The sequence below is a fragment of the Podarcis melisellensis genome (genome assembly GCF_964234715.1).
Source record: "Podarcis melisellensis genome assembly, chromosome: 10".
In the NCBI taxonomy this organism is placed as follows: domain Eukaryota; kingdom Metazoa; phylum Chordata; class Lepidosauria; order Squamata; family Lacertidae; genus Podarcis; species Podarcis melisellensis.
The window spans coordinates 2,518,590-2,545,370 of record NC_138542.1 but is presented as its reverse complement, the minus strand read 5'-3'; the positions used below and the strand labels follow the sequence as shown (position 1 = coordinate 2,545,370).

Sequence of the window (26,781 nt, the reverse complement as noted above, 5' to 3'; positions counted from 1 at the left end):
GGTGTTGTCCTTTGTAGAACTCAGCAGGAAAGAGGCCGGGGATAATCCTAGAATTAGTTGGCTCTGCCTGTCATTGACTCTGACTCCACCTACTGTTGGTCTCTCGGCCACCATGGCTGGAGACTTTTCCCTGATAATCTACCTGAGGTCATTTTACCTGGAGATGCTTGGGATTAACATTGGACATTTATGCATACAAAGCATGCACCCCACCACTGATCTATACCCCAACCCCAAGATTCTGCAAAAACATAAAATCTGGGAGTCAGCACCATTCGGCAGGTAAAAGTGATGAACTGGGTATCAGAGGATAAGGAGTTCCTTTCCTGTTTTTTCCTTCCTAGCCTGGTGCTGTGCAGGCTGTTGGAACAAGTCCAGAAATTTTCCCACATTATTTTTCCTCCAGATGCAATACAGTGTGAATCCCCCACTGATATAAGTGGAAAAGCTCAAATTGATTTTCGTGGACGTCAGACAAGGCACAGTATAATTGTCTTTAAGTTGTGAAGTACTTTGGGACTTGCAGAGCAAAAGAACTACATGTCAAGTATACCTTTTGTATTTGACATACGGGCTGAAATAACACACTTGCCATTTTTTATATATATCTTAAGCATTTATTATTTATTATGTCTATATCCTGCCTGTATTTTTTCCACAGAAAATCTCAAGGCAGACACACACACACAATGGTTGGGGCTGCACCTTGAGCAAGTAATCCTAGATAGCTGGTGAGAATAACATGAATTTGAATGTGGTTATTGGCCCCAGGCTTCTCATGCCACCTTGAGTTCCTGAAGTTATGCTTCCCTCTACCAAACTGATCATGTTTCTCTGGGCTTGAAAATTGCATGTTCTAAAGAATTCAGGTCTCCCGCAAATACAGTAGTAGCCCCATGTTGATGACCCTTCAACATGTTGATGACCATGTTGATGACCCAGAGCATCTCAGAAGATCATTATGTGCAGTACATCAGAACGTCACATCATCATTATATTGTGCCTTTCCTTGCCCCCTGCTCCACATTTTTGGTACTGAGCATGGAGAAGCGCAGACTCAAATTACATTTGGGATATGAACTAGATGTTGCAGAAGGGGAAGAGGCACCTTCCCCCTCACCACCCCTCCCCTTCCCCCCTTTAACTTTGTCCTTTACATTATTTTTTCTCAAGCAGCAACAGGAGCTAAAAATATTTCTAGGAAAAATTGAATGTCCCAGCGCAACTTTGGTTCCCTGTTTCTTTCATGTCTGTGTTCTCTTCTGTCCACAGCAGACAGTGCAGAGTCTGATAGGCCTTTGACAAAGAGCTATTGATGGGGGTGGCTGTGTGAACTGGCCTGGCGTTGGTCACAGGCAGCCTCTGAGAGACCTGCTGCCCCTATATTTCAATAGACTCCAGTGTGTTGAGCCATTTGTTGAAAGGTCAGAAATGAACAGAGAAATGGAATGGTGTAAAAAAAAATCTTGTCCTCCTATAAATATCAGTCACAGTTAAAGGCACTTTATTGTACTTCCTCTCTCCAATGCCCCTGTGTGCATGAGGATTTCTCTCACGAAAGCTCCCTCTGTTGTGGTTTCCCAAATGCCAGGCAATTCCTCAGACTGTGCAGTTATTTGAGGAGAAAGGCAGTAGTCTTTGCCTCCAGTTTGTGCCTTCCCTTCTAGATGGAGTAATAGTCATCCTCCAGTCAACACTGCGAGGTTTAGGTGATGAACAGGGAAAGTCTTGTTGTGTAAAGGGACAAGCTGTGTACAGTTCAGGGAGCTGGTCCACTGGACCAAGTGCGAATTGGTGGGATTCTTCAGGTTGCTGGATCTGAGCTAGCAGTTGCCTTCATGATGACTTTAGCTGCCAAGCTAGAAGACATTGAAGCCACGTTGGAGCATCTGCTAATGGATGTGTTTGTAAGTAAAGCCTGGTTTTCAGTTCCAAAGTAATATGCTGATCATTTTAAAAGCAGGAGAATTTGGCATGTAGTAGGAACCCTTTTAAAGTCCTTGACAAGCTGCGTGTCCAGCAACATATGTCTCTGAAGAAATAGTGTTGTTGTTGTTGTTGTGCTTTCAGCAGAAATATGCGAACTAGCAGAGCGTGAAGGGGAGGCAAGATATGCTTTGCATTAATTTTGCAGAGTACAATTGTTTAATTTCAGTGATGCATACACAACTGGGGAAAATTACTCTAATATACTGTAGTAGCAAACCTTATTGAAAGCTACACTGATAGTATTACAACCATTTGAGATCCAGCCGGCTTTGCAAGATAAATAGCATTGTGGTGGCTTTCCTCTGTTAGTATAGAACTATTATTACGTTCTTTCACTTCTGTGAACTGCGATTTTCTCAAGCTTATGGTTATTTAAGAGACTTAAAAGAGGTGTCCTTTGATGTAAAATGTGTTTGATTTGATTGAGAGAGGGGGTGCTTGAGACATCTAGTAAATTTGCTTCATCCTTGCCTCTAGCATTGAGAAATATGTTGTGGCTTGTTGGATCTTAAAAGAAAGAGAGGGAAAATGCCCTGGATATGTTGAGATGTATATTTCAAGAAGCCTTTTAAGTTTAGCTCTTTCCCAGTCTGCATCTGTGTTAGAATTTGTTTTAAGATGTTTTAAAGATGTTTTAATTGTTTTATCTCTTGTTGTTTGCTGCCCTGGGCTCCTTTGGGAGGAAGGGGGGGGGATATAAATTTTATCTACTATCCCCCCCCTCTTTCTATACGTGGCTTTTTCATTTTTGTTTAAACCAGACTTTATCTGAGATCACTATGTCTGACAATCAAAAGAGGTAATCTAGATTTATTCCTAGGTGTTTGGGATCAGAAACTAGTCTAGACTCCTTCAAGTATATATTTTTAAACGTTAAAAAAAGATAACTTGCTTGTATTACAAGTGATTTTATCACCTCTCATGTTTCAGTTGCAGTCTTTTCCCTGCTATCTTCTACCGTGGCTTCTGTTCCTTACCTACAAGGCTCTACTCATTCTTGTGTCAAACCCTATATCATAACTCACCTCCCTTCACAGGCCTTTCCTCCTGTCTATCAAATAATACCCTTCTTCCAGTCTCCGATGCCACCCCTTTGTGCAACAGCTTCACTTGCTCTATTTTGATCTTTGGCCATCTGCAAATCCCTCTTCAAGCCCAACTTCTTCCACACATCCTCCAAGTGGCTTTCCAGAGTTTTGTACTCACTTTTTCTGCTTCACCCTCTTTGCTATTATCCAGAAAACAGTGTGTGGTCCAGCGTCCACATGGAGCCTGTTGCTTGCTAAGCTTGCCCTGTAACTTTCAAGGAAGCAGCAGGGAATATACAGAGTCAGTTCTGTTACCTCTTTTGAAATCTGTGAGACTGACCACTTGAGACAGGGCTTGCAGGCAACGAGATTTCTTTCTTTATTTCTTTATTTGCACATTTACTGTTGTTTGTGTGCACTGTGCCCTACAGAATTTTGAAAATGAAAATGAAAAGCGCCTGCCAAACGAGCTTGCAGTCTAAGTTTTGCCATGGGGGGGGTGACAAGGGGGCAAGAGGCAGGGGCAAGAGCACTAAGCAGTGGGGAGAGGAGCGAGTTAACAAATGGACCAAAGCACTTACCTGTCCTGAGGCTTTGCTTCATTTGGGGATGAGAATTAAGGTGTTAAGCTGAAGACTTTGTAGAAAGACAAACAATTTGAGGGAAGATGATGATCTGATGCTTAACTTGTTCATGTTGCATAGATGATATGCCCAATTGGGTAGGGAGTTGCTGCACACCAGCTCCATGTGATCACTGATGCCAAATGTATTTATTATTACTTTTACTGATGTTACAGTGAGTTCATATTTTCTTGTGCAAATGTAATCAGCAAATGGTATGTATAAATAAGCACACACAGGCAAAATGCCTAGTCTAAGGGTTGTTGCACCACATGCACAATGACTGGCAATGGCTAACCTCTCTTCCACCCCTTCCAAGGAGCTCTCAGGTTTGTCGAATCATTCTTTGTTCTCCACCATTCAGTCAATCAAACAAACAATAAAATGTCATGAAAGTGTGCAATCTGTTGAGACATCCCTATTAAAACAAATACTCAGACTCACTGTTCAACCACAAAACCAGTTAAAGCAAGCACACACATATGTCCTGTGGCAGAAACAGCAGCTATCCTTCCTTCTCTGGAAGACTTTGCGGAATAGAAATGCTTTCTCTGCCCCAGTATGCCAGGAGAGAAGCCGTCTCCTTAGGCAGAGACCGCAGGTGCTCAAAGGAATAACTGCAGGAAAAGTATGCTGCTCCTTGTAACTGACTTCTGAGCCTTCAGAGGAAGGCGCCAGTCCATGAAATAAGCATACAAGGAGGTTCATATTGGAGCACACATGCTGTAATGGCAACTTGGGCAGCGGGAAGAGGGGCCTCCATGAGCACAGCAACAGGTGCCCTGCTTGTGCTTTGAGGCACATATGCAGATGCTCAAATATTAATTCAATGGGGGGGGCCCGAAACTGTGCAATGAATGAAATGTACACACAGAGTGCTGCTTCTTCCACTGATATTAATGGACCTTTTGGAATAGGAGAGCTCCATCTACCCTTTGAAGTCCCCATAGTCCTAAAACATCTCTAAAATGGGATTGCAAATGCATTGAGTTTGCTCTTTTCTAGTTCCCATCTGCCCTGTGCCTGTCCAAGCAATGAGTATTTATTCTGCTCTGAGAGCCATATGTGATGTGTTATGTTGCAATTAATGTGTATATAGAATTATATATACCCAATAGGAACTTAGTAAATATTTGGTAAGCATTTCCTGCTTTCCTAAGTGGTAAGATGTTTAAGGGAGAGTAAGTACTGCATGATTTAGTTTCCTCTGTAGGAGTGCTCTGGAGATGTATGTTATATTGTGATATTTATTTTACTTACGTGCAAGCAGAGGATAAGGGAGGCTAATTCAGCACCAGGTCCTCAAGAAAAGCAACTGCATCCCAAGGATCTTTCAGCCAAATCATTGGAACATGGGTGGTGCTGTGGTCTAAACCACTGAGCCTCTTGGGCCTGCTGATTGGAAGGTCAGTGGTTCGAATCCGCGCCACGGAGTGAGCTCCCATTGCTCTGTCCCAGCTTCTGCCAACCTTTTAGAGTTAATACTTTGGAGAGATCTGTATCCTTATAAGGATCTCTTCTTAATAATTATGGAGCCCATGGCCAGTGGTGTGGTGTGCTGCGCCTGACCTAGCCATGCTTTGCCTGCGCTTCAGTTGGAACGGTCTCCCTCAGTCCTTGGAGGTTTTTAAGCAGAGGTTGGATGACCATCTGCCAGGGATGCTTTTGTTTAGATTCCTGCCTTGCAGGGTGTCAGACTAGATGACCCTTGGGGATCCCTTCCAACTCTATGCTTCTAAATTGGACCCAAGAGACCAAAGCACCATCACCAGCTATTGCATGGCAGACAAGTCAGCCAGCTCTGCGAAGCTGCTCTCAGTTTAGCTGGGCCCCCTGCTGTGGAAGAACGAGGATTAACAGAACATCTCCTGGTCTGGCTCCCAATTACCAGGTCTTTTAACAGGTCTGCAGCCCACCAGCCACCTGATGCCACTGGCCCCTAGGGCTTTTTCAGCCACAATCCCTTTCTCTCTCTCCCAGTCTCCATGCTCATTTTGCCAATATGATCCTTTAAAACACATTGTTGTCAGTCCCTGCTTGTGATGTCTCTGTGTGTTCTTTTGCAAAGGACACACAATAGGGGCCCATATTGCTTCATCCCTTTGTGTATGCAAACGTACGTTTTTAGTTTTTATTTTTAGGCAGCAGCTAACACTAAATTCAGTATGAAGCAACAGGGGAATGCAAAGTGTATTTTCATTTAAGGTCATTAGTAGATTACTAAGTATTTTGCCATCAGCATGAAAACTAATATTCAGATTAGCATCTGGCCATTCAACTGAAATGAACTGCTGGTGAATATTGTTTCAGGTAACAGGACTCACCTGGGAATTGTCCCCCAGAACCTTCCTTCCCATTCATCTTGATCTGTGTCAGTGTTATTGCTTTAAAAGTGAGATGATGCATTGTCATATTCAATGCTCTTGTGTCCTCCTTTGTTCCAGGTCTGGGGCATATGCTTGCAAATCATTGTAAAATAGAATTCTGGGGCCTTAATATCCCAGCAGTCCTAGAGGGGGCTGCACACTTGACATTTTTGTTTTGTTCTCTTTACAAGAACGTAAATCATATGGATGGATTTACACTGAGCAACAATGATAATGAGATTGCATAAATGTAAATAAGATTCAGCTGCAGAATCCAGAAAGCTCCAGAAGCCTGATTGATCACATACTTAATAAAACTCTGGCACAACATAAGAGAGCCAACAAGTTATAGGCCCTATCCCCAATGGCTGATCATATATGGTGAGTGGAAATGACACCTCAAACTTTATTCCATTTGTTTCTAGTTAAAGAATAATATATTGTAAAGCTGGAAGAGCTCTTTCCTTGAGAAATACTGCCTCTAAGAGTTTCGGGATTGGCCTGGGTGGGCCAATGGTTTGGCTTAGTTCAGGTATGAGGGGCTAGTCTTTGTTCAGTCTCCATTAATCCCTGTGAGGTTGCACCCTCAGCAAAAGAAGGTTGCTACCATTTTCTGTTTTGAAACTTTAAGTTGAGAAAGAGAGCAAGAGTGAGAGGGGCAAAAGGAGATAAAGGAGTGAGAAGAGGACTAAGAAATGTGGATATATTTAGTCCAATGTGGCAGCAGGGGAGCCTAGGTTTATAAAGACGGAAGACAACTGGTATTTGGTATAAGGTGAAGATTGTGATATAAATAAAGAATATTTGAGCAAAAATTAATAATCCTACAGGCCTTAAATATCAAGAGTGGGGAGTGAAACTCTCAGTCAAGGACATGCAAGGCCTTCAGCATTAATTTTCAGCATTAATTATTTCCATAGCTAGCAGAGGACCAGCCAGGGTTTTTGCCCTGGGTGAAGCCTCCAAGGGGTGCCCTTGAGGCTCCCAGCTTGTCTGGGCTTCAGGCGTTGGCTTGCACACCCAGCCTTCCTGCTCCTGGGTGAGCAATCCTCCTTCCCCTTTCCCCAGGAAGCAGAAGGAGGGATCCTTGGTCTGGTTTTGCAACTGTGTGAGAGAGAAATCCTGGGTTCAGTGTTCCTGTATGTTAGGTGATTATTGCTTCTACAAAGCTTTGCATTCGGGGCAAGGCACAGCCTTTGGATTTTTGTGCCGTGTGGTGGGATTTTATACAGTATGCCAATGGTAATAATGGAAGCAACTTAACGTCTGAGGTCAACAGGAATATCTGGCTGGCGTGAAGCTTTATGGTATTAGCTTGCTGGTGCAACATATATATTATTCTTTTGTGTTCTTATTCCCGCCCCCGCCCCCATGTCTTTAGTTAATTTGGATCCGGCCTTTAATAAATAACAGTAGTTTATTTATCTCACAGTTACCTGCAGCAAATAATCATAATGCTATAAGTTGATATAAATTATATAATAATATAATTAAAACAATACAATACAATATAATATTTACACCCCGCCCAGTCTGGGCAGCTCCCAACCGAATATTAAAAACACATTACAGCATTAAACATTAAAAACTTCCCTAAACAGGGGTGCCTTCAGATGTCTTCTAAAAGTAAGATATTTGTTTATTTCCTTGACACCTGGTGGGAAGGCGTTCCACAGGCCCTCTGCCTGGTTCCCTGTAACCTCACTTCTCACAGTGAGGGAACCGCCAGAAGGCCCTCAGCACTGGACCTCAGTGTCCGGGCCGAGCAATGGGGGTGGAGATGCTCCTTCAGGTCTACTGGGCTGAGACTATTTAGAGCTTTAAAGCTCAGCACCAACACTTTGAATTGTGCTCAGAAATGTGCTGGGAACCAATGTAGGTCTCTCAGGACCGGTGTTATATGGTCTTGGCCGCCATTCCCAGTCACCAGTCTAGCTGCCGCATTCTGGATTAATTGCAGTTTCCGAGTCACCTTCAAAGGTAGCCCCACGTAGAGCACGTTGTAGTAGTCCAAGCCGGAAATAACTAGAGCATGGACCACTCTGGCAAGACATTCCGCGGGCAGGGAGGGTCTCATCCTGCGTACTAGATGGAGCTGGCCGACAGCTGCCCTGGACACAGAAGTGACCTGCTCCTCCATAGACAGCTATGAGTCCAAAATTACTCCCAGGCTGTGCACCTGGTCCTTCAGGGGTACAGTTACCCCATTCAGGACTAGGGAGTCCCCCACACCTGCCCGCCCCCTGTCCCCCAAGAACAGTACTTCTGTCTTGTCAGGATTCAACCTCAATCTGTTAGCCGCCATCCATCCAACAGCCTCAGACACTCACACTGGACCTTCACTGTCCTCACAGGTTCTGATTTAAAAGAGAGAGAGAGCTGGGTATCATCTGCATACTGATGAACCCCCAGCCCAAACCCCCTCATGATCTCTCCCAGCAGCTTCATATAGATGTTAAAAAGCATGGGGGAGAGGATGGAACCCTGAGGCACCCCCTCCTAAGACTATAAAAAATGCATACTTTACTTGTTATAAGTTACGCTGGATATTTTGTTGGGTAAATTATGCTGGAAATCAATTAAAACATTGTTTAAAAATAAAGCATTGAATTCAAATAATATATTTTCTACTTTGATGCCCTTTACGAACAAATATTGTGATCTGTGTGTCTGTGCGCAGATGCGCAGGGTGTGTGCTAAACTCCGTCTTTGACCCCTGGGGGAAAGAAAGCCTGGTTTTGCCCCTGCGGATTTCATTAACATGTGTGATCTGCTGCATGGAAGAAGCTGATTAAAGCACAGTTGTGTGACGGAAGGTGTATGTAGCAAGTTTTGTGCATGCGAAATGGCTCTCCAAACCACCTTAGCTGTTTCTGTCCCACAAAGAGTGAGAAAAGAGGAACATTGTGGCAAGCTGCTTTCCCACAAGCAACTTGTGACATGGAGGTCACATACCCATGAAGTTGTGTTTTGAGCAGCCATGTGCAGGGCAAGTTGACTTTCTGCAGCTGGATCCAAGTATGGAGTTGTCCTGTGATAGTTCTAGTACTCCCCCCGCCCTGCTGCCGCCACCAACAATTTGTATGGTTATGCTTCCCCCCGCTTTTTTTGCTTTTGCCATTCTCACATTATCAGCAGCTTTCTCTGAGGACATAATGTTCCTGTTACAGCATTGGCACCATGCTATCTCCAAAGCAGCGGTTGCCCTATTGGCCCTTTCCTCCCTTTTATTCCGAAAGGACACTAGAAGGCTTTGTGGCTTCTGTGAAATGAGATAAAAAGGGAAGCATCAGACGCGGCACGGCATAATTAGTTGTCCTCACTTAGCTGTCCTCAGAGCTTGTTGAACAGAGAATTGAGCAGGAGTGGTCAAACCACAGCCAAAGACTCATAGATGGGCTAAAGTGTTAAAATGGGGTGGGGGTCCTTTGAACTCTGAAAAGAATGTTAGTTGGCTTGCAGGGCTTTTAAATGCTGAATTTGGGAAATGTACTGCCAGAGCTACACAACTTGTCTAGTGTTTGACTTCTTTAAAAGCCGCTTGCTAGATTCAAAAGAATAAGGGAAGCCAGAGCAACTGTAGGCCAAGAGCACTGTGGAAAATTAAAAGGATGTCTAAGATCAAGCCGGCTGACACTGCTCAAAGCCCTGGGACGGGTGTGTGTGTGTGTGTGTGTAGGCATCACCACTGAGCCCTGCCAGGCTGGTGGTGCCATCACAGCTGCCCAAGATGCCAGGTGCTGATGCCAGCCCTGGAATTAATCTGTCCCTAAACAAAATTAAAATGCACTGTTGAACACAGCTCTGATCTGGAAGACAAAGACAGCACTTCAGCAGTTTTCTAGTAACATCCACTGAGGATAACCAGAACTGTCCGAGAAAATCTCTGGCATTTCAGTTGGAGGTATGTAGACAGCACCAAAAATCAGTAGTGTGGATAATATTTGTTCTTTGTTGTTGTTTTTTGTTGGTGTAATAATTCCTGAATTTGCATTGTTGCTTCACTAAACAACATCTATTAGTACAGATTACCAAAATTTACATTCCTGAGTAGAAAGGGATTGCAAAAAAAGAAGAGGTGATAATGGACTTTTCAAGAAAGCATGGAAGACTCCAATGTGCCTTCTTACCTGCTATAATTGCTAAGCATCCTCGCAGCCCCAGCTGATCATTGGTGTTGAGAACATGACATCAGTCTTAATGAAACATGCAGTAATATAAGACATTATCAAAATGTAAAGTGATCCATTAACCTATATGGGAAGCAATAGATTGCTCAGTTTGGCAGAGCTGCTGGGACTTGCTAATGGAACAAAGGGGAGCTAGTTGGTACTTTGTACAGTCACAAATCATACATAATGTAATAGCCTAACGGATACCCTTGGCTTCTGTGAAATAACCAATATTTTTTTATTTCTCTGCAAGAGGGGTGAGCTCATCTGGGTTGAACTGTGCTAAGAGTAAGCTCACAGATTCCTGGCTGGTCTCTCATGCTTAAAATGGTCAGAGCCAGGCTTGGGCTGTGAAAGGTTGTACCCAAATCAAGTCCTAAAATGTGTGTTCTCCAGCCTTAAGATCCCTGGATTCAACTATTTAAGCTTGAGCTGGTGGGTGGGATGCAGCAAGCAGATGGCGTTGATCTGTTGACTTTGCATCTGCCATATGTGATTATAATGACCTGCCTTACAGGATTGTTGTAAGGATATGGAGATGATGCAGCTGACATGCTTTGAATACGCTAAAGCTCCATGTAAAGGCTAAGCATTAACGTTTTGATGCAATGAGGTCGAGTTAAACAAGATTTAAAGTCCATATTTATTTAATATTCCTTTCCACTAGGTTCGGTTTACTGGATTTTTGTTTAGCTTCCAAAAACAAAAAGCCCTGAAGTAATTTACAACAACACAACAAAATGTAAAACATCCAGTCTTTGTTGCTCCCTAATGCACAGGAATAATAATAATAAAAATATTGGCCTATCACCAGAAGAATGACAAAGTTGGCACCAGGTGGACCTTCCTAGTCTGCTCACAGTGGCTAACAGAATTGTAAAGAGGAATTGCACTAAATGGACACAAAATAGAAGATTGGGGGCTTTTGGCCCCTTTCTCTGTGCTGGAGATTGTTGTTGCTGAGCGGCAGCAGCAAGGTTAGTGGGCAGTGGCAACCTTTGGCCCCTTTGTTCTGCTACCGGCATTTTGTCCAGTAGCTTTCAGGATATGGCCCTTGCAAAAACATATATGAGGCAGTAGCCTAAAATACTGAGCTAATACAAGTGCCGGAGTGAGATCCATTTCCTGCAGCCCTAAGAGCTGATCATGACATGAGAAATTATATCCGCTACAGAATCCTTTTTGTTTATGTAAGTGTTCCAGGCCAAAGGACACTTCCCTGTTCCCCTGGTGATATCAGAGCAGCATGTCTCAAAGGTGGCTGTGTCAAACAACTTCCCTCTCTGATTAATGGCTGCTCCTCAGAGGCATGTGGGAAAATAGAAAATCCAAACTATTTTCTGCACTGACAGCATTCACTCTTTTATTTATATATCTATATAGAGAACAAACTTAAGGGTGTCTCATAAATATTTAAGGAGATTGTGGAATGATAAGAGGTTTTGGGGGCACACCATAAACTGCCATTTATTTTTCTGTTCTAGTGATGCTTGCAGAGAGACCAGGACTGAGCAAGTGAAACTACACATGCCAAAAAATTACAGGAATTTTGCAAGGCTCTCTAATTCTAATAAAATAATTTATGATGGGAGAAAACCCCATGCAATGATACTTTGACAAATATTTCCTGTAAATAGGCTCCCACGTGTCAGATTCATTTAATCACATTCACTGAAGCACAAGCGCTGAGGAGTGATCAAAGTCTAGCTTCCTTTAGATCATGGTTAAACAGATTCAAAAAATTCATCAGATGAGGCGCATTTACAAAATTCAGCATATGAGTGAAACAGAAGGAAAAGTTATCTCCCAGTTATTTCTCCTGTTACATATGATGCATGCAACTCGGCATCATTTTCTTTGTGAAGGAATTCAAAGCAGCACTGTGACAATCCTTCCTTCAGCCAAAGCTTTTCAGCCTGCCAGACAGAACGATCGCCCTGCTTCCTCCTGCACATCTTTCTGGGGGTTCCCCCAAACCCCATTGAGACAATTCCAGCAGCGCATGGAGCATAGAGGGGAAGGAGGGGAGCGGAGGTCTGCTGCACCTGCAGAGGCTCTTGCATGGGCTCCCACTAGTGGGACTGCTAGTCTGAATCCTGCCCTTAGCATGTTAGTTACATTTATATCCATATTTACATGAAAAATGCCCAAGGCTGCTAACAACAATAAAATCTACTGGGAAAACAGCTGATTTGTAAACTCTGGGAATTCTTACTATTCAGAGTGATGAGAACAGGAGGCAGCATCCCTTCAGTTCCCAATTAGGTCCAATCTTTCAAGATATTAAATTCAACCAGAAGTTTTATTGTAGAAATAGCCACCTGGCAGGCCGTGGACCACATCTCCAAAATGATTCTGCCTGGTTCCCAAGCGTCTGGATAGGAACTGAAATAATGGTCCCATATTGAGGAATTCACTTGTCTTGGACCAGGAATCCTCAGATGCAGAGTCCTCCTACAACAGAAGCCCCAAGGAGGAGAAATGGCTCCAACCCCAACACTTCTCATATGAATTCAGTGGCACCTGAGCTTGCATCTCATCCGCTGAACCCTGAAGAGGCATCTCTGCCTCCACACTCAGATGGATGGATCACAGACTCCTTGGTGCCTCTCAGAGTGAATAATTCTGGCTCTCCTGGGCATTACCACAGTACTTCCTTTTGGGAAGTATGAATGAACGAGCCCCCAAGAAATTAAGGCATATGGTTCCCCAGGGATAATGCACTGGTCAATTCTGAGCCCTGTTCACTTGTTCTCCCCTCACACAATTACTATCAAGCATGGCCTACGAGTTCCACCCATTCAATCAAATTTTTTGAAGTAACAACAATTTTCCCTCTGTCACAATGCAAACCTAGAACTAAAGATTTACCTGTCTATTCGCTGCAACAACAGGGACACTGACTTTCCTAGTCCTGCATCCAATGTTATTCTTTAATTAACTTCCAGAATACATCAAAGCCTGGATATGCTGCAAGGTCCAAGAGAAGAGGGTTTCATATAGTCAAATGGAGATAGATGGCAATGAGCATTTGGGCACCAGACCTCTGAAGGGTTTGCTACTTTGAGTTCTTAGAAGAAAGAGAGAGAAATGGACTGTAGATGCATAAATTGTTAATGGGAATGAGTCTGTAAATGACACTGAAATATACTCTGTCTCATTGATGGGTTTTGCAGGACTAATAAAAGTCATTATTGCCCATACAAATGACTTCCTGCAAGCAGCTGTTTATATGAAACTCCACACTTCAGGTCTTTCTCAACCAACACTAATGATTTACAGCAAGCAAAAATTCATGCTTTCAGCAATTAGAGGTACAGTTAGCAAAAGTTCTGAGAAGGTGATAGATCCAAGCAAAGAGCAAGCAAACCAGGCAGCAGCCAGATAGCCTGCCAATCACAGTTACTCTTGTCTAGGGCAAGAGGCTGTTTAAAAAACACACAAGAAAACTTTCATTTATTGCTGGGCATGCATTTACCCTGCACTGCAGGCATGGAATCTGTGGTTCTTGGAGAGTGCTATAGTGGCACCATTTGGATGAATAGACTGCAACTGGCAGGTCTGCAGATGGGTGGGTGGGTGATGGACAATGCAAATGAATATGAGAGACAGGCTTTTCTATGTCTATTAGTCCAAAGTTGTGTTACTCTGTAAGTCTGTTGTCCTCCTTGCTTTTGAAATTGAATAGAAAAGGTGAATTAGAAGTGATCGTTCACATCCCTTTGAATTTCTTCCTCTCCAATCTGCCAAGAAGGGAAGGGCTACACCCAAACTCCATTCCGGATTGAGACAAGCAATTGCTTTTCCAGACAGCTATAGGTGGAGTAAGAGGAGCACTCTTGCCCATTGTCAGGTCAGGAATTTTCGGTCATTTTAAAAACATGCAAAATCATTTAGGGCAGAGACAAAAGAAATGTGGGGCAAAGGAAACGTGTCTGTACACTGAAGCAACAATGGATGCAACAGATTTCTCTATTATAGCAAGAGCTTTTGTCCATCTCCGGCCTTAAACTTTTCATCCCAAAAGGAGAGGCAGCAGTTGTTTCACACAAAGTAGCAGAACCTTTGCAACATAGCTTCTGTTTGAGTGCTCAGCTTTCCAAAGCATTAACTTTCAGGGCATATTTATTTTATTTTAAATAAAGTGCTTCTTGCAGTTATTATCGTTCAGTTAATTTCCCAATCCAGTGTTCCCACAATACAGTGGTACCTTGGTTCTCGAACTTAAACTGTTCCAGGAGTCTGTTCGCTTACTGAAACCCTGAAACCATTCGAAAACCAAGGCGCAACTTCCGATTGGCTGCAGGAGCTTCCTGCACTCAAGCAGAAGCCGCGTCAGATGTTCTACTTCTGAAAAAAAATCACAAAAAAATTACTTACAGGTTTGTGGTGTTCAGGAGCTGATTTCTTCGGGAGCCAAGCCATTCGATACCAAGGTACCACTGTATAGGAATGGGTTATAGCTGCCATGTCTTAAGAAATCAAGGCACTTCGAAATCCATTTGGATCTACTGGGTTGGGGGGACCTCAAGAGGCTTGGTGGGGTTCAGGGAGGGCCACCTTCCAATATACTATTCTGAGTGACACTTTCTGCTGGGGTCCATTCATTGTACAAGTAGCACAAATGCTTCTGAAGTTCATTGTGACAGACAGCTGAGCCAGACCAGTGCCTGGGGTGCAGTGCCACAGAATTCCACCAGTGCCTCTCTCTGATTGGCTGCCAAGACAGCCTAGTCAGAAGGGGGTGGAGCCAGGGAGAATGAAAGCAGAAAGAAGCCGATAGTCTAAGGGAAAGAACAGGAGGTGGAGTTGCAGAGTTGGTTCTGGTCCGTGTGTGGAACATCCACTCTGAGGAGCAGAATATCCACAGTTATAGAAAGGAGTCTCTGAGCTTAGATACAAAGACCAAGTGTAGTATCTTGGGAGAGCATTCAGACAGGAGGAAAGGGAAGGCTGAATTTGAACAAGGAGAAATAGAGTCTGTGAGGATAAAGTCTCCTTGGGTCTCATGTCAGTCAGGAGGGGAGGGATCCTCTAGACCAGGCATAGGCAAACTCGGCCCTCCCGATGTTTTGGGACTACAACTCCCATGATCCCTAGCTAACAGGACCAGTGGTCAGGGATGGTGGGAATTATAGTCCCAAAACATCTGGAGGGCCACTGAGTTTGCCCATGCCTGCTCTAGACAGAGAAGCTCCCAGACCAGTTAAGAGGGGTGTGGGGATCCCTTGGATCCCCTGGGATGGAAGTACCTCAGGAGTGGGAGTGAGGAAAGCTTGGGAAACTGATGGAAAGTCTCCCCCCCCCTTGTCTAGGAGCCAAAGTGTTAAGCTGAAACACCTACACAACCACTAAGTGAAGGAACTGAAGTGAAATAACGGGAGAGAAGCTGAGCATCGGCCATCTAGCCTGGAAACCTGTAACATCGAACTGAAGAGTATTAACTGAAAATAAGCAGCTGAAGTTGAAAAGAAGCTCCATGTTTACTACCTTGTTTAGAAGCCTGAAACACCCACTAGATTTATTAAGAACTTCATCTCCCAACAAATCATTTGTTTTACCAACTTTACTCTGTATAATTAATCCTTTCTTGTTTGTTCAACTTCTGCCTGAGTATCAAAGTTTTATCTCACGCAAAAACTGTAAGATAACCCGTGGGGGTTATTTGGGGTCTACAGAAGGGGGGTTGCCTCATTTTAGTGGTAGAGCTGGGATCCGGAGACCCTTGTTTTCAGTTAAAGACAAAAAAAGGTTTCAAAATTAAAACAGTTTAATGCACTGTGCTGAAGTACATCCATTCATTTAAAATAGCCGGCATTGTTAAAACTTAATATGAGCAGATGTTTAGAGTTTTATGCAGCTGTCACGGGTGCCTAGTGGTTAATTCCATGATCCCAGGACCAGAGCGCTTTAGAGCTGCACTTATGTCAAAGAATGGTTGCACTCAGTGCTATTTTTTCTAGAAAAAGAGGTACCAGAACTCACCACGTATGCCTCCCTCATTCTCTTAGAATGGCAATGGCACCTGCCTGAGAGTTCTGGCTGGAAAAAAGCCCTGGTTGTGCTCATGTTGCTCTTAAAAATAAATGAATGAATTTCATTTAAGAGTGAAATTGAGTGGACCAGAAGCAACTTGCAATGCAGTCTGGCTGATTTAACTTATTCCATGACTTGTATGGAACTGGGGAAGGGACTAGTTGTTCATTATATTTGCAGTTTTCAAGCTAGATCAGAGTTATTGTCATGTTAGTGGGGAAAAGTTCCTCCGTTGTCCCAGAAAAAGAGAGAGTAATCACAGTCTTGCTCCCTGTTCCACCTGTGAACATACAATTATGTGAATCCAGGGGAAAAAATTATGTTCCATGCTGTGAAGTCGCCCTAGGTCAGCCAGTGTAGAAGCAAGCAACATCTGCCCCTGAATGCTGTGCTTCAAAAAGGAAGGCAGTTGTCATAGGAGATAGATTTTTTAAAAAAATAAATCAAGAAATCTCTGTTTTCATTTTCAAGGCCAACAGTGTAACCTTATACCAAGACTTTTAAATGAATCTATATGAATCAGTCATGCTGAAGCCATTTCCATCCTTTCCGGCTTGGCTTTCTCCTCCCTTCCTCCTTCCCTCTCACACGCATACACTGACTCAATTTGCAGTGCACATATGGAACTAATTATGAACAAAGGCTGATTGTTTTAATATTTGGAATTTCCCACATCAAGCTGCTGCTTTTTCCTTTAATGCCTTTTAATGTGTGTGCAGTTATGCCAGCCAGATCTTTGTTAGAAACAACGTGCTTGTATATTACATTACTGCATTTCCCCCTCCCCACACCCTGTTGGCTTTTTAGTTTTTGACCAAAAAATCTTTCCAGCTCTGCATTAAACCAGGTATTTAGATTGGCAAACGTTGTGATTCTCAGGAGTCATTCTGTCTTCCACAAAGTGATCTGAGGCCGTAAATTTATTTTGCAACCCTCTGACCTCTTCACTGATGCTCAGGCTTTGTAGCAGGCCTACAGAACTGTGACCCACCATTGGTCCTGAATTGGTCCCTTCAGCCATGTAGCGTGTCGTTCCAGTTACTGGACAACCCTTCATAACTACATCCCAGACAGCAGTGGCACCAAGTTGCCTCCAAGATTGAGGGGGCACAGGGCGTGTATGTGTGATGTCATGCGCGTAACACGTGATGTCACACACGTCTCCCAATGCTGTGCAGGCCACTGCATCTTCTGTGAGGTTGCACTGGACCCCTCAGTATTGGGGGGGCTGAGCCCCCTTCAAACAAATATTGAGGGTGCAGAAGACACCTCCACCCCCTAGATTTGGTGCAACTGCCAGGCAGGCAGGCAGGCAGGCAGGCAGCAAAAAGAAAGTCTTTATCAAGCTGGTTGTGGTCTACTGTACATGGCTGCTAAGCTGTGTTTTGCCTGGTGGGGTCATTTTACTGCGCTCTTGAGCAGGCTGGTGACTCCTTTTGTTCCCGGCCTGATTGCTCTGTGTGCTATTATGCTCTCTCATGTCTGGAAGGAAGCACAATCTGAACATAGGATTTCACATTAATCTCCACACCAGATGGTGATACACCAGATATTGTTTGGGAGGAGAACATGTGATCGACTATAGAGCAAACCAGAAGGGGTCCACAGTCACATGGTGGCATGTATAAAGAAGTCTGACTTAGCTTTGATTAGACAACTGACCTGGTTACCATCTGTAGCTACAAGAAGCGAGGCTGGCATTTTTAGAACAATCCCCCAGAAGCAGAATGTTTCCACCTCTGTGGCACAGCAGTCTTTTTGTGCTGGGAGAAATATAACCAGAGCTAAAGATACGCTGCTTGAAGCATGCTGCGAAGGGGGTGGGCTTCTCCCTCCCCTCTCTACTTCAAACAAGCCACATATTGACTCATGGTCTAAAGTTTTTTGTTAGTGGATTTGGTTTCTTTTTTGGCGGGGAGAAAACAACCAACCCACTGAGCCATTTGTTATTTGCAAGCTGGGAACTCCTTAAGTCATCCCAGAGGAAATTTCTTTGGGCTGATCATTCATTCTCTCACACACAGAGACGTGTACACACACACACACACACACAGAGAGAGAGAGAGAGAGAGAGAGAGAGAGAGAGATTTGCGCTGCACTATGGTGGTGCAGGCAGCCGTGACACCAACCAGGAGCCGAAAATTTCTCTTCAAAATACCATATGGATCTCTGAGAAGACACAGTGCAGAAAGGGTAAGCAGCTATTTTTTGTGTACATATCTTCTCACACACAGACACCCCCGGTGGATATATCCTGCTCCCCCTTTATACCCATGGTGCTTTAACCTTAGGCTATCATAAGGTATCAGAGCCGAGTGATGCCTCTATATGGTGATGCAATGCAGACAGCCAAGCAAGCTGACTACATAATAATAACTAATACTGTACTGGTTGGAAGTTGCAGGCTTGATAGCATAAAACTTATGTGGGCTATTCTGGTCTTTATGCCAAATCAGTAGTTATGATTTACTGGTTGTGGCTGTATGCTAATAACCACTAATGAAGATTAGCTAAAATTGTAATCAGTATTAGGGCCGGTTGGTCGTGATTTATTATGGTAACTGGCACTAATGGAATTTCCCTTACACTGCCAAGTGATCGATATTGGGCAGGGCTATAGGAAGATGAAGAGTGGTAGTCAAGGCTAGAACGGGTAGGGAGGGCAGCTAATCTGTATTCCTGGAGGTTCTAAGGCAGTAACTACTGCTTTGGGATACAAGATGATGTATAGGATTATTCCATTCTAGAAACAATGTATGAAGTAGGACTTAGAAAGGTTCTGAAATACGAAGCAATGTGCATTATTTAGCTTGAAGTTCAGGTTTACTTGGGAAATATCCTATAGTTCACCTTGTTGCTTTACACTGTCCTCAGGAAGTGGTTGCCAGCTACTGGGTAGTTGTAGATCCTCATATATTCGGGCCAGGCGTGCCACCTTGCCCCCGTGACAGCGGGTGACCGGGGCATGTGCATGCACCTGTGTGATGTTGGCATGCCTGTGGTGTGCCGATGTCACTTGCAGAAATCACAGGGGCATGCCAACATGACATACACATGCCCCACGGTGTGCACATGCCACCAAGTGGAGTGGGGGGGGCAGCCCTTTCATTTAAATTTTGTGGTTGCCTAGGCGCCTAAGGCCAAACATGGTCTGCACTTATGATTCAGGCTAACATACTGATTACGTGGCACAAGCTTTTGTGGGCTTAGGCCATAATAAATCTTTAAAGTGCCACAGCTCTCTTCTTTACTTTTTGGCTACTCTCCCCCCCCCCCACTACCACTGCTGTAGTGGGGTATTTTGTTATACACTAGAGCCATGTTGGGTTACCTGCAGAGGCGACCTGTTTCAATATGCAGATCTTTTGATAGGTATTTCTTTTGATCTGTATGGAATTACACTGAAAGAGGAGTACTCATGCTTCTTATCCCCCTCCGTATAATCTAGAGCAGGGTTTCCCAAATTTGGGTCGTCACCTGTTTTTGGATTACAACTCCCATAATCCCTAGCTAGCAGGTCCATTAGTATCAAATGCGTGAGCAGAGCTCATTTTCACTGTGTGATTTTTATGTGGGGAAGGAAAGGTGACAAGTAGGCAATTCCTTGAAAAGGTGAAGGCAGTGTCAACCTGAGCCCCTGTATATGAGTGTTGGGGAAGGAGGATTTGCTTTATGGAAAATTGCAATGTTCAGGCAGCTTCGGTATGATTCAGTTCTGTGCAAAATCTGAAGGTGTTGCAGCTCCTTTGTGTTCAGCAGTGGTGGCTTTATAATACTTGGTTGCTGCCACTGAATGATACCTGAGAGGAGGGTGCTTGCTTGCAAATGGATGGCAGCAGTGGAGAGGGGCAGATGTCTTCATAGTGCACCTAGGCAGAGGTTCTCCAAGGCCAGCACACGTCCCTATGGGTGATGCCATTAGTGGTGGATGCTGATCTCTGAGGACCACTCCTCAGGCACACCACCCTAGTGCCTGTGCTGTCTTATCTCCTTTTGCCTCCCTCCCACCCACCATTCTCTGGCTATCTCTGCACTGTTTTAGCAAGCTCCTCTCCACATTGGTTTCTGTTCAATATCACCCAAGCAGCACAATGAAAGAAGGAGAGCTCTACATGTGTGCAGCCATGAAACAGCTGGGCAGAAGAGAGGCAATGACCTAATAAGTGACCTGAGTGAGTAAATTCAGAGCTTTGGGTTAATTATGCTGTGAACTGTCCAAAAACCTAGAAGACATATGAGTTGGGACTGGAACACAGTGCTAACCTATCCAAGATCCAGGGGCCTTGGGCAGTGGGGCTGCCCTCTGCACGCATGGCAGCTGTGCAGCAACTGCCAGGCTTGTCACATCCTGCCGTTGTTTCATGGCTTTTGCTCAGTTAGAGCAGCTGAGCACCACTGCACACTCGTGACTTTGTGAGGGAAACCATCAATGTCATGAAGCTGATTAAGCAGGGTTCCCAAGGAGACAAAACCTTGAACCTCAGTCATCTGGCTAAAAGGGGTCTGATCAAAAGGACCATTTCCTAACAACATGCTTCTTTCATTCCCCTCTTTTAAAAAATAGCACATTAGTAGGCGAAAGGAAGGTTTTGAATTCTTATTTTAGGGAGAGAGAGAGAGAGAGAGAGAGAGAGAGAGAGAGAGAGAGAGAAGATTTTTTTATTTTAGTGTTTCTAGCAAGGCTTCTGTGCATTTAGCAAGGTTTCCAGCAAAGGTGGCAATCACCTTCCAATGGCATATGTGTCAGGGAGCCAACCAGCAATAAATCACATGGGGTATGTAAGTTCCCTCTTTATTGGCAGAAACTAGCCTGCTCAGGTAAGCCTGGCCTAATGAGCACAGCAACTCTTCTTGGTAGGTCTTGCCCCTCTGGGGCAGTTGTGGAGGCTGAAGATCCCCGCCTTCCCACAGCTACCTAAATCTCTTCCTCCTCCAGGTCCTTCCTACATAGTCTGCTTCTATGCCAACAGGCCTGTTTCTAGGGGAGGGGGAGACACCTTGGCTTCTTCACCAGCTTGCCCCACTTCTGCCTCTTGGTTTCGCTCCTCTGCTCACTGATCCCCGTTACCTCTTCAGCTCCCCCCTCCTCCCAGTCTTCTCCCACTGGCCGCTCATTGTTGTCCCACCACCAATCCCTGGACTCTGAGCCTTCTTCCCCTGGGGCTTTCCCAACTGCTTCCTCCCCCCACGCCTCTGTGTCCAGCCAGTCCATGAGATCATATCATCTTAAAATAAAACTCTAGAGATTGGGAAGCCAGAAAATCCAAATAAAACCAGGCTTGTGAAGTTATGGTAAGGATGGCCTTTGAACTGCCATGGTTCTTTGTGTTAAAGTTAGTGAAATTGCAAAGTGAGGTGAATAAAGCCCGAGCAATGTTCTGTTCTCAGTTATATGAATGAACCTTCTTCTGGCGTGTTCATTAATGCCTTTCCCATTGAGCCAGATGCTTACCTGAGTAAACCTTAAGGAGATAAATGGCACACAGAGGATGGCGGGCAGAGGATCAACTGGCATTAGTTTCACGAATGTTTGCATGGCATTTAAAAAGAGACAACAAACACTAGCGCCTTAACTGTCCCTGACTGACCCTCCATCTGGACAGCATTAATTAGCTGATTACTTCCTCCCACTATCAGGAGGAAGAGGAGAAGGAAAGATCAGGGGAGAGGTTTCAGAAGTCATCTGAGGAGAAACGGCTCCTGCCATTTAGGGATGTGGGAGAAATTCAACAGATTTGGAATTTAATGAAAAACTACCTGATCCACATTTCTTGGACCCAAACAGGAAGCAAACATATTCTTCAAAATTCACACTTCTCCAAATTTTGTGATGCAGTTCTCCAATTGAACAATGTGGCAAAAATTGCATATATTGGTGAAAATAACACAGCATGCATTATATTAGCAAAAATTCAATAAAAAAGGTTTATCAGTGAAAATTGCATGCTAAAATCTCTATATTAGAAGAAATTTGCACTTTAGTGCTGACAAATTTTCAGGAGGCTTAAAAAACCCCGCCATTTCCCATGGAAATGTGTAGAACTGAACTAAGATGGGAAAAATTAGAAATTAAGAGAAACCAACATTGCAGTCATCCATCCCAATTTCTCTCTGTGTGTGAATGTGCATGTATCTGTATATTCATAGAAGAAACATATGATTGTGTAGAAGTAGACATTTGCTCTGAAAAATAGCATGTATTTGGGAAAGATTGGCGAAATAAGCTGGGGCCATCAAGCTAAATGAAAGGCATAATCTTGGGACCACTTCCAAGTAGGGATGGGAAAAAAATTCGCGCAAGCAGGAAGTGTGGCCTTTACTCCCCTTTCTTTCTTTTGCAATGTACGGCCAGATTAACTTTTTCCACTCACATATGGCTTTTTGGGAACTCTTTTTGTTGTGGGAGTGTGGGGGCCAATCACTTAAAATATGTAATAGTTACGTAATGTCCACGTTTGTTTTGGAATCTTGATTTTAATGTTTTTCACACACTGTAGCACTTTTGCATTTTGTATGTTTGATGCAGCTTCCCAAAGTTCAGTGTGTGGGGGGGTGTCTTTTCTGTGTAGTCCTGTCTGCCATTTGTATTCTTCTGGGGTGCGAGTGCTGTTGTTCATCTCTAGCCTTAGGGTGGGCTACGCAACATCTCCCATTGGAATAGCCTCATATATCAAAGAGATTTTCTGTTTGTGCTGCTGGCTGCTTGTGTTTTGGGGCTGTTTGACTACTCTTTTCCACTGAGGCTTGCATGACTTTTGCACCATATCTCATGCCCACCCCCACCCCAGTTTGCACCTGCCCAGCTGCCCTCCCGCTCCTTCCACTTGCCCAGTAGCCACCCATCATGTGCCCCAGCACTAGCCTGTACAGTAGTCGCGCAGCAAGCAAAGGGGCTCCTCTGGTACCATCTTTTCCGTATCCTGGAGGAACGGAGTATGCGAAGACTGCAGCCGTAGGAATGTCCAAGCTGGGGAAGCCTGAATGGCTGCCAGAATAATAATTATTTTCCCCACATTAGGATCGGGAGCGGTTGGCCATGTGATAATACTGCCACTGTTCCATTCATGTGTGGAAAGAATATATAAATATAATATAAAATGTAAATAAATAAAAATCTTCATGCTTCTGAATAGGTTCATGGTACTACTGCTTTAGGGACGCGGGTGGCGCTGTGGATAAAACCTCAGCGCCTAGGACTTGCCGATTGCATGGTCGGCGGTTCGAATCCCCACGGCGGGGTGCGCTCCCGTTGCTCGGTCCCAGCGCCTGCCAACCTAGCAGTTCGAAAGCACCCCTGGGTGCAAGTAGATAAATAGGGACCACTTACTCGCGGGAAGGTAAACAGCGTTTCCGTGTGCAGCTCTGGCTCGCCAGAGCAGCTTCGTCACGCTGGCCATGTGACCCGGAAGTGTCTGCGGACAGCGCTGGCTCCCGGCCTATAGAGTGAGATGAGCGCACAACCCTAGAGTCTGTCAAGACTGGCCCGTACGGGCAGGGGTACCTTTACCTTACTACTGCTTTGCTTTTACAAAATGATAGCCATAGAGCTCCAAAACAGGGGGGAAAAGTGGATGGTGATATTTCTGTTGAATAATGTAATTTACCAGATTCGTTGAAGCAAAATTCTTTGTGAAACCTCCATATGCAGTTGTGCTGTATCTGAAGTGCAAGTTCCCCACCCCTATAAAGCAACATTCCCACCAGTCTGTCGTGTTTCTGCCCATGGAACCTCCATGAGCCGTGTGGCTGAGATGCAGTTCCCCACACACTCTTTAAAATAAGAATTCTTCCTCCCTCAACCCACAAACACTAAACCCCTGCCAGTGCTCCCCTTCCCACAATCTGTGTTGGAGAGAACAGTGTGATAGGAGCCTAGCTAGCTAGCAAAACTCTCTATGGCCAGACCATTGGTGCCATTGGCCGGGGACAATGCAGCCCCCCCCCCAAAAAAAGTATGTGCAGATGGGGTTGAGGCCCTCCCCCATATTGATGTGCCAGGCCCTGCTGGCAATATGGCAGTGGAGGGCCCTATTGGGCCTCCCCAAGGTGGTGGCCGGCCTTGTTGAGCCTCCCCTGAAAGCCCATGTGTGAGTGTTGCCATGCAGAAAACCTTGCATGGAAGAATATCTGGAATTAAAGCTGCATGCACTTCACAGCAAAACTGACCATTAGTTCCACGGGAGTGGTAAGCTACAGTGTAGGGGATTAACTACACTGCCTATCAGCCAAAGAGAAACCATTAAGAAATTTACATATATGGGTGTGGTTTTCAACTGCATGGACTGGAAAAGAAACATCAATATCAGACAATGATGCAATGGGTGTCTTGAGGGATAAATGGAGGCATGCCAGGCTCAACACAAACTGTCGCCGGATTCAAAACAGGGCTGAATTAAACGTTGGCTTGGCATCCCTACCTCCAAGTTGTTGATCTGGAGACCGTGGTACTACAGAGTCAGCTAACTCTCAGAACCTACCTAGTGCCCCTAGGTGGATTGTTCGCTTAAAGGGCGGAGGGCACATCAGATGCACACTAGGCTTCTAGCAAGTGCTTCCTGCCTCGTCCCATTTCTAGAACTTGTCAATAACAAGCAAGAGGAACGTTTGTGTTTACAAAATGCAGCAGGGCAAGATAAGTGCATAGATGGAACAGTTGAAGGAATTGGGCATGTTTAGCCTGGAAAAGAAAAGGTGATATGATAGCCATCTTCACATATCTCACGGCTTTTCACATGGAGGATGGAGCAAGCTTGTTTTCTCCTGCTCTGGAGGGTACGACACAAACCAATGGCTTCAAGTTACAAGAAGAGAGATTCCAACTCAACATTCAGAAAAACTTTGACTGTAAGAGCTGTTTGCCAGTGTTTCCCTCCTGTTTCCCTCAGGAGGTGGTGGACTCTCCTTCCTTGGAGGTTTTTAAGTAAAGATTGGATGGCCATCCATCTTGTATTATTTAGTTGAGATAACTGAATTGCAGGGGGATAGACTAGATGACCCTGTATCCCTTCCAGCTCAATAATTCTAGGATTCAGTGGTTGATACATGCACAGAGTAAGCCGGGTTTTCTCCTTAGCTTGGTCACTAAATGGCAGTGGTGGCCTCACATCCTCTGTAGGTGATTAAGTACAGTGGTACCTCGGGTTAAGTACTTAATTCGTTCTGGAGGTCCGTTCTTAACCTGAATCACCACTTTGGCTAATGGGGCCTCCTGCTGCTGCCGCGCAGCCGAAGCATGATTTCTGTTCTCATCCTGAAGCAAAGTTCTTAACCCGAGGTATTATTTCTGGGTTAGTTGTGTCTGTAACCTGAAACATCTGTAACCCGAGGTACCACTGTAGTTAAAAGTGAAGTATTCAAGCTTGCTGTCATTAAGAAGCCATTCCTGCATGCCCTCCAACATTTATCCAATGAAAATAGGGACGTCCTAAGGACAAGCGGGACATTCCAGGATCAAATCCAAAACCTGGACAGCTTCTCTAAATCAGGGATGCCCCTGGAAGATAGGGACACTTGGAGGGTCTGTTCCTGCAGCAGCAGCAGCAGCAGCAGCATACCTGCTGTGGAACTCCTGTGTTGCAGAAGGAGTGATTAAGTAGGCCTGAACCAACACAAACAGTATTTATTGGTGTGTGCCTTTTTCTTTTGTAAATCTACCAAAGAATAAAATACAACAAAATCGGGATTAAAGGGTTGGCTCAGGACGGTGGAGGGCATGTGTGCTGTGTCCCATTGGTGTAGTTGTGGTGGCACTTGCCCTTATTTTGATAGGAAATGCTTGGGGCGGGTTGAGGAGGGTCAGTTGCAGGGGAGTGAGAAATTTTTACCTGCGGAATGTTGGAGGGTATGCTTTGCAACCCCTGAAATAGGATCCAGAACGCTCTGCTTATGGTCTTCTACTTAAGAATTGCTTAAGTACAGTACTTTGCAGTTCTTGCACTTTGGAAGCTACAAAAGTACTGCATTTCAGGAAGATGTGCCAATTGCACAAAAAACCAAAACTGTATATAGAAAGACCCTAATTAAAAACAGCACCCTACACTGTGACTCCTTTGACACCCCCTTCTCTACTTCTGCCCATTCTCCCTCAAGCCCCGCAGAATCTCCAAAGGGCAGGAGATACAGAACTTGGTAGATGCCTATTATTACCATTACAGGCACAGAGTTTAAAAAAAAAAAAGGCAAAGCAAAATCAATATATGTTTTGCGGTCCTGAGAATAGTTTACACTCAGTGTGGGGTGAGGAGTTCATTCCAAAAATAAATATCTAATGAGAAAAGATACAGAGCCAGAAGAGAGTCAAAGATTGTAATTACTAAATGACTATTCTGGAGGAGCCCTTCCATTAGTGACTGGAGTATTGCTTCCAGCAGCCAGAGCTTGTCTGATTCACAAATTGAAGTCCATGGGAGATTTTCCCACATTCCCCAGGCTTCTCAACATGACCTTCTACTATTGAGCAATTCATTTCTTGCATTCCTCTTGTCTTGTTACTGAAATTTGCCAGATTATTGCATGCAGTTGACTAGACTGCTCTTAAAGCTATATCTGGGAACAGTCTGCCAGGAAC

The 26,781-nt window shown here is 44.4% G+C and overlaps 1 protein-coding gene across 5 annotated transcripts in view; it reads left to right on the top strand.

Annotated features, from left to right (window-relative positions):
- The window catches only part of FRMD4A (FERM domain containing 4A), a gene marked incomplete at its 5' end in the record, with an annotated part of 413,106 nt that overhangs the window by 117,229 nt on the left and 269,096 nt on the right, over positions 1-26,781 (top strand). The window contains one exon of one of the 5 annotated variants that reach the window (XM_081927640.1): positions 1,543-1,907. The exons of 3 other annotated variants lie outside the window; for them this stretch is intronic. In XM_081927640.1, the coding sequence (XP_081783766.1) occupies positions 1,839-1,907 (69 nt within the window). Of the gene's footprint in view, positions 1-1,542; positions 1,908-18,220; positions 18,408-26,781 lie in introns of those variants that run through there. One more of the 5 variants, XM_081927639.1, reaches the window with a different exon arrangement.